General features: G+C 41.5%; 1 protein-coding gene across 2 annotated transcripts in view; it reads left to right on the forward strand.

Annotated features, from left to right (window-relative positions):
* pdzd7a (PDZ domain containing 7a) overlaps nucleotides 1-8,331 on the forward strand; it is a 29,252-nt gene that overhangs the window by 9,642 nt on the left and 11,279 nt on the right. For both annotated transcript variants that reach the window (XM_085183085.1, XM_085183084.1), the window contains exons 9-15: nucleotides 1,824-1,979; nucleotides 2,927-3,087; nucleotides 4,045-4,136; nucleotides 4,216-4,307; nucleotides 4,468-4,536; nucleotides 5,222-5,881; nucleotides 6,220-6,320. In XM_085183085.1, the coding sequence (XP_085039211.1) occupies nucleotides 1,824-1,979; nucleotides 2,927-3,087; nucleotides 4,045-4,136; nucleotides 4,216-4,307; nucleotides 4,468-4,536; nucleotides 5,222-5,881; nucleotides 6,220-6,320 (1,331 nt within the window). The remainder of the gene's footprint in view (nucleotides 1-1,823; nucleotides 1,980-2,926; nucleotides 3,088-4,044; nucleotides 4,137-4,215; nucleotides 4,308-4,467; nucleotides 4,537-5,221; nucleotides 5,882-6,219; nucleotides 6,321-8,331) is intronic.

The following is an 8,331-nucleotide window of genomic DNA, read 5'->3' on the forward strand; positions in this document are numbered from 1 at the left end:
CACACAGGGGGTAAAGTCACGATGGGAAATCAAATAAGCAACATCTTAACAGAACAACCTAGGAACCATGGCATAAATAAAGAACAAAATACAAAACACACGAAAACTAAGAATGCTGGGTCAACATGACCCAGGATCATGACAGTTTATGCCAGATTCTGACCCTACCATCTGAAGGTCGCAGCAAAAGCTAAAAATTCATCAGACAACAATGTTTTTCCAATCCTCCATTGTCTGATTTTGGTGAGGCTGGACAAATTCTAGCCTCAGGTTCCTATTCTTAGCTGGCTGCAGTGGTGAGGTCTTTTGTTGTAGCCCATTTGCTTCAAGGCTTGATTTACAGTGCATTTAGAGATGCTCTTTTGCATCCCTTGGTTATAACAGGTGGTTATTTGCTTTACTGTTGCCTTCCTATCAGCTGTCATCAACACGGAATTTTAGGACCATTCTCTGTAAAATCTAGAAATGGTTGTGAAAATTATCACTTATATCACCTTTCTGCTTTAAAAAACACCTCACTTTGAACTTCAGTGGGTTGTCTGACCACGTCTCTATGCTTAAATGCATGCATGCAGTTTCTGTCATGTGATGGGCTAAATAGATATTTGTGTTAATGAGCTGTTGAGCAGGTGTACCTAATAAAGTGAGTGTTTAAGTTCTTTTCATCTAACCCTGGACATATTTTGTCAGCAGGACACCATGAAAGCATGCAGAATGCAGTTACAAAAATGTACAGCAGCATAAAAAATGAGCCAGATGATCAGGATTGGTACAAAACACATGTGCTCATGTAATTATGCAATAATTTATAATGAATGCTTATTGGTCAAAAAACAAATACTAATAATGTCATGCACTGTGGCTGGTTCATCACATTAAAAGATGTGTAGTCTTAATGATTTAAAAGACACTCTTGTCTTGAAAGTTTTACCAAACAATATTGCCACTTCTGCAGTGTTGATATTATCCACCCCAACTAAGAAATCAGTCTTTCCAGAATTGCGGCACTGTTATCAGATATTGAGCTGATGTTTGTGACAGTTCACTGCTTCTGGGCTCTTCCTATAGGACACGCATCAGTTAAACAACGCCTTAACCCTCCATCACTCCAGAAAGTAAACAAGAACATTCAGACTCTCCACGGCTAATTTAAGCTCCATACAGAATTTGTCTATGAGCACAAGGTTGCCACAGACTCATGATGAATCACTGCCCTTTACTCTCACTTGTTGTACCTCTGTGAGAAATGAATAAGAGCAAGCATATGGAGAAATATCTATCCAAGCCTTGGTGGGGCTGTTGAGTTATTAGCCTTTCCTTTTCAATTTCTCCAGCTCACTCGTAGCTTCAGAACCTGGCGGGGGCTCGGGCAAAGCTTAGGTCTGATTGGACATTTGTTATTGTAAGCGGGAGCACTTCTCTGTAGTGCTTCTAATAGATGGGGGTGTGTTCAGGTTGGTGAGGCTGCAATTCATCAGTGATACACTGTTGCTTCCCACAGTGTCAGATTTACTGCAGTGAAAAGAGAAGTTGACTGGAAGATAAATGAAAAGTCTGTGCTTATAAAGGAGAGTGCGTGTCAGCCACTGTTACCAGCTTACAGTTAAGCATTGAGCACAACAAGGCCTAATGAATTATGTTTTCAACACCCAACACAGATATGCAGAATGTCCTACTCCTGCTGTGGCTCAGTGAATTTTCCTGTGTACAAGACATAACTGCAAAAAAGATGACATGTAGTCTATAGTTTGTTTAGTGCACAAAGTACAGTATGTGTGTTAATTTAAAAAGAGATATTTGTCTGTTTTTCCCCCCACCTTTAGAGGAGAGACAGAAGAAGAAAAGGCAACACAGGGAGAAAAGCTCAGAAGAGGGTAAAACTAGTCTGAAACGCTCCAAAACCTTTGTCAACCTCTTATTTAAGAAAGACCGAAAAGAGAGGAGTCGCTCCAAGTCGCCGTCTCACCGTGCAAACAAAGGTGAGAGAGCGGTCACAGGGTGTGGGTTTTCTTTCACATAGTGCAGCCTGCAAAGTGAAATGTTGCTTCAGGTTTTGAACAAATTGTGGAACATGACTCAGAGGTCGTTAAATTGACTAATTATAATACACAGTGTCTCATTTTAAGGCCACACTTTTAATCATAATCAGGGAATAGTGTTCTCTGTGAGGACATTATATCCAGCAGAATGTGAGGGGAGGTTTCCCAACAGTCCAGTTATAGATCAAGTCTTTAGGAGTGTGTGAGTTTCTTACTTGAAGCTAAGACTAGTGAGCTTGGACAGAGGAGCACTGGGTTGTTCTCAGGGTCAAAGGAGGTTGAGAACGCAAGTGAGGTGAGATGGAAAGCCTCTTTAAAATAAATCATTTTGGTTTGAAGGTGGTAGTGCTGGTTTGAAGGTGGCAGGTGAGAAAGCTCGGGTGGGTCTTTTCTTCAGCAGGGCAGCAAAATCATGAAGACAGAGGAGAGAACAAGAATAGATGGAGTAACCAAGAATCAGGCCTGTTTACCAATCTGAGATGGCACACAGTGGTGTGGTGTGCTGTGATGGAGACTCAGTATGGAGCTTCCCTTTTAATACCAGCTCCTGATAAGGTTAGTGAACTACAAGTGTGTTTTCTGAACAGCAGGAACCCACGCTCCGACCTGCCCAACCAATCCTACAACAAAGAGAGAGATAGAAAATGACCTGAAGACAAAAAGCCAGTGCTCTACCATGACAGAGCTATAATACAGAATTCAAATGTTAAAACAGCCTCGTGAGATGACAAGTTTGCAGTAATAAGTAAGATTTTGTAACTTTTTGCATTGCTTTCCCTGATTTATAGAGGTGTTCCATTATGTTTAGGGTTTTATTCATCTCTAATGTTGTAAAGTTCTGTAAGAGTGTAACATTCATGTGTAACATTAACTCCATAATTCTTTAGATAAGGAACGGGGGCGCCCATTCCACCTCTTGACCTCCCCGAGGGAATCCCGAGCTGGCAGCCCACTGCCCCGACTCGAGGTCCTGCAGCACGTGGAGGACATGGCAAAGAAACTGCTCAGTCAGGATGAGGTGGCCGCTGTGATGAGACACTGTCAGCGAGTGAGTTTCTAAACTGAAATTACCATCTCTCACACCTCAGAGGCACGCTGCTGTGAGAGTGCAGTGAGTCATCGACTGTTCTTTAGTCACAGATGTGTCGTGTAACAGCTGTGACAAAAGATGGATTTGGCCTGTCTTTATGATCGGGATCGAACATAAGCTGTCATTTGATTCATTCTCAGTCCACCTTAATTCTAAAATATTCAGCTCCTTGGCTAGCCCGTTGTCTGACCTCAGAGGGTATTGAAAAGAGAGCTTAGAGAGACGGGACAAAACAAAAGGGAGGTCGAAGACAAAAAAGTTAGGACTTGCTGCAGAGGTATAAACATGTGCTCAGTTCATCACGTAAAGTTCTTCTGCACGCTGAGCTTTTAGTCACAGCAAGTGCAGAGCTCTAAAAACTATACTTCCCATTATCTCTAATCTATAATATGTTTTGTCACAAATTTGTCTCGTGCTGTAAATGTGTATCTTGAGATACTGGAGCCTCGTGTGTGAAGCAAACTTTTCTTGGACAAGCTGAGGTGTATCCAGAGGTGTAAAAACTTCTCGCAGAGATGACATTATAAAACTAATTTTATAATCACACACTCAAAAAAATGATTCTTCGCTCTCATAAAGATGAAGCAATAATTTTGAGCAAAATCATACTGAAATATTTAAAATCAAATGTTTATTGATTCAAATAATTGTCGATTAAGCAAAATATGCTTTATGTAAACTGAATGGACACTAATCAAGTACATTTCTGTTCCTTAATTTCCATTAAATTAATGTTTTTTAGTGCACTTATGTAACAAAATTACAAGCTTGTTTTACATGTAATCAAATTTACTTAAAGTCAGTATTCTGGGTATAAATATTTTTTGAGCTCAGTCAGATCCTCAGTGTACATGTCCAGCTGGTTCTTTTTGTTTGCCTACTTTAATTTGTGCACCAATCAAATCCTTCCTACAGTTTCTGTCCGACTCTGTGATCGAGGACTTGGTGCGTCCCCTTCTGGCAATCTTGGACAGGCCAGAGAAACTGCTGCTTCTCAGGGAAATAAGGTGAGATACACAAGGCATAATACTGCTTTATGTGTTTACATGCTGTATGAACTACATGTCCGCTTTATATCCACTGCAGAATGCTGATACCAACGACTGAGTTGGGTCGCTTTGACAGCATGGTCATGCCTTTTGAGCTGGAAGCGTACGATATTCTCAAGAGTCGCTCATGTAAGCATAGGATGCACCTGACATCACTGCCCTGATATTTTGTTGTTGTTGTTGTTTATTTATCCAGTTTTACAAGATTAAATTTTAAGCTGTGACAGAATAAAAAAACAGGAAAGAATTTTTCAAGTGAGATTAAAAAAAATGAAATCTTTATTTTTAGCGCGTTCCCCGGCTCTGCGTTCTCCTCGTAGTGGAACTCCTCGTCGTCACCTCATCACCCCAATCCCAGGTACATGGGCTGTATCTCTTGCTCTCGCACTCTCCTTATCTAGACCTCGGTCCTTTCTTCAACCTTTCTCTCTATCTGCTTGATGGCTCCTGTAGGAATATAACTTATACAGAGGCTCAAATCTCTCTCTGTCTGTCTCTAGTTTTCTGCCACTTTATTCCTGCCTCATCTTATATTCATAGAGTCAAAGCCAAACACCTTCACACGCAGACCATATCCTGTCCCTGGCACACATTCCCCACCCTCATATAAAGAGGACACACACACAACTACACACACACACACCGAACAGATCAGGTTTCCCGTGCTCGTGCTGAAGAGGGTTGTTTTACATCTCGGTGGCATACAGAAAAGACAGAGACGTGCTGTGTGACACTTCAACAATGCAAAGATGCTTTGAGCATTTACTTCATTTAAAAGCAAGCGAGACACAATCAGTCCCATCTTCAGACTGATTGCAGCCGCCTCTGAGGTCATAGGCCCGGGTCAAAGGGTCAGTATTATGAAAACAGCAGATATCTGTCAAAACGTCTCTGAGCTGTCGTTGTTCTGTCTTCTGCCAGCATAGCCAAGTTTTAACGTGGAAGTAGAAAGCACGGATGAAACTCACAGCACTGATTCTGCTCCATCATAAGCTTTATAATATGCACTGACTCAGTCACTCACTGTTTATATGTTTGTACAGACTACAAGGGTGGATTTTGTCTGCAGCCGGTCCACGACAGATTGCATGAGCGCCGGTTGATCGAGGAGTTGGAGAGACTGCGTGTGTCAGGTCAACGGTCTGGCCATCTCTCGCCATCCCGTGCCTTCACCCCTCTGCTGGATGTACCTGTGGACAACTATGTATCCTCTGTGCGCTCCCGTTCCCCAAGCCCCTTGCCCACTCACAGCTTCCTCCTCAAAGAATCCCCACACAGCACTAAACGTGGCCACCAACCCCATCGATCCCCAATCAGAAGAGAGAATGGGGCGTCGTGGTACGATGAGGTCTCCTTGTTGTCCGTGTCTGACCGAGGGGACGATGAACGAGGGCGGTCACCTGTGAGGAATGGCCATGGGAGAGTGAGGAGAGAGGGCAGTCCTGACAGTATATATGGCAGACAGAGCCGGCAAGAGGGCTACACGGAGGTCAGTGTACACGTTCCCTCACAGCAGAGAGGCAGAACCCCTCTGGCTGAGGTATTTGATCCCCAGAGGGAGAAGAGCCCGTCCAAGGCCGGGAGTACTCAGCAAGTGAATGGACACTCACAAAATGGTCAAAAAGTGAAAGGAAGACAAACTCTACCTCCCAAGGAGTGTGAAATCGCCACTTTGACCATTTCCAAGGCCAAGCACTCACTGGGTAAATAAAAAAACAGCACTTGTTGAGACTTTCATTTAACTTTAAACTGAAATTTCAGGGTTTGCTTTAATGCCAGCTTCTAAAATCGTTTTTAATCTGTGACCATATATGCGCTTGTAAGCACAATACAAACTGCTTAGTGACTCATCCTAAGCTGTCTCTTACATGACCAGTAGAGGTCAGGGCATCACTAACTGCTAAACTAAAATGCATTTATAAGAGTTCACACAAAAAAAGACCAAACGACCAATCGATACAGTGTAAGACTAGTTACAAAACATGTGGTACTGCCAAGCATGCCCTCAGTTTATTATTGTTCTTTTTCTGTGTGTTTACAGGTATTAGTATCTCTGGAGGTGTAGAGTCTAGAATCCAGCCCATGATAAAGATTGAGAAAATCTTTCCAGGTGGAGCTGCATCTACAAATCAGGCTTTGAAGGTCAGCGTCTAGCATGAATATATATCTATAGATAGATAGATAGATAGATAGATAGATAGATAGATAGATAGATAGATAGATAGATAACATAACAATAATTAAATCCACCTTAAATATTCAGAATTAACTTTCATAACAACCAGATTTTATAACTAATGTGTTTGTCTGTAGCAGATTGTGAGAGGTATGTGCCAGCCCTCAGTCCTGAGGTTATGAGTTGTTGCTATGAAGTAATTGTGTCTATGACAGAGACGTGTGCAATGAGGAGTGGAGAGTAGATGAGAGCCATCTCAAGTGGCCCATCACTTTCATTATTGATGAGGTACATGGATGCTGGTCTGCTAATGTATTGGTAATATATTGCCTGCAAAGTAACTTAACAGTCTTCTTGGCCTGGTTCACTGAAACACATATGCTACACATGCGCTCATTCACTAAAGTTAATCACAGACTTATTCTTAAAGCTCAGTGGAATTAGAGATGCTTGGGAAGAAATGTTTGTGTGCAAAGTTGAAACATACTTATTCCAGCAGTAGGAGGCTGACATTATGTACTCGTGTTTGCAGACAAATTCGTATGTTTCCTAGCTGCAAGTTATCAGTTGACAACTGCTATCTGAGTGTTATTTCTGATCAGTGACAAACATGTGGGCAATCCCATATCTAACTAACTTTCCCTGGCCCTCTGTGTACAGATACCTACATTCACATTCATACAAACTCCACATCTCTGTAGGTGCATCTCAAAACATTTGAATATTGTGGAAAAAATTCAATATTTTCTATCAGTTTAATAAAAATGAACATTTAGGATATCCTAGATTTACTGTGCAATTAAACTGTGTTTTACTTTTGACAGTTATGGCTTACAGAAAAAAAAAATAGAAAAAATATCTCAAAATAATAAAATGTTGATTTTTTGAATTTCAAAGAGTATAAATACTGTGTATCTCTCAGGCTAGTTTAGTACATACAACCACAATTATGGGGAGTCTGCTGACCTGACAGTCCACATGAAACTCATAGACAGCCTCCACAAAGAGGGTAAGCCGCAGGTCATTGCTGAAAAGGCTGGTGGTTCACAGACAGCTGTATCAAAGCATATTGATGAAAAGTTGATTGGTAGATAAAGGAGCACAAGCGGCAGGGGTGACTGCAGCTTTGAGAGGATTGTCAAGAAAAGTTGTTTCGAGAACTTTGGAGAGCTTCACAAGGCGTTGACTGAGGCTGTTTCCATCTTTCACATCTTTCTTCAGGAGAGGAGCTAGAGCTGTAGTAGTCCTAATATCAAACTACTTCTGAACCACAGACAACAGAAGTGCCTTAGCTCAGCTAAGTAGGAAAGAACTGGACTGTTGCTCAGTGGTCCAAAGTCCTCTTTCAAGTCTGGAGGAAGAGTGGAGGGATACAGAATCCAAGTCCAGTGTAAAGTTTCTGCAGGTTGTGATGATCTGAGGTGCCACCAGGTGTCATCTGCTGATGTTGGCAGTGGTTGGTCCCTTGTGTTTTTATCAAAGTCCAAAGTCAACACCGCCATCTACCAAATCATTTTAGAGCTCTTCACGGTTCCACCAGCTGAAAAACTTTATGCAGACTTCCTTTTCCAGCAGGACATAGCATCTAGCCACAGGGTTACACGTTACATAATAGTTTTGATTTTAGTACTCAAGTAAGGTTTTCGACACATTACAGATGACTGAGGTAGTAAATGTTTGAGGATCACCAGTTATCCTAATGAGGAACATAATGCTCTGCATAAAATTTACTCAAAACCAAGCATTGATAGAAAAAAAAACAAGGAATCATTAAAGGTTTTCGCTCTAGGACTCAACAAAAGAATACCAAATGTAATTCATCAAATATTTAAAGCAACGTTTCAGTCTGGTTCAAAGTAAGGGATTTAAGCAACATTGCATCCTAATGACACTATGATCTTTTCTTAGCCATCTCACCAGCATGACTAAAAACAGACAGGTTGTTGGCTATGAGGCTTAGACACAGATATATGGCTA

This window comes from Neolamprologus multifasciatus, chromosome 13 (genome assembly GCF_963576455.1).
Source record: "Neolamprologus multifasciatus chromosome 13, fNeoMul1.2, whole genome shotgun sequence".
Lineage (NCBI taxonomy): Eukaryota > Metazoa > Chordata > Actinopteri > Cichliformes > Cichlidae > Neolamprologus > Neolamprologus multifasciatus.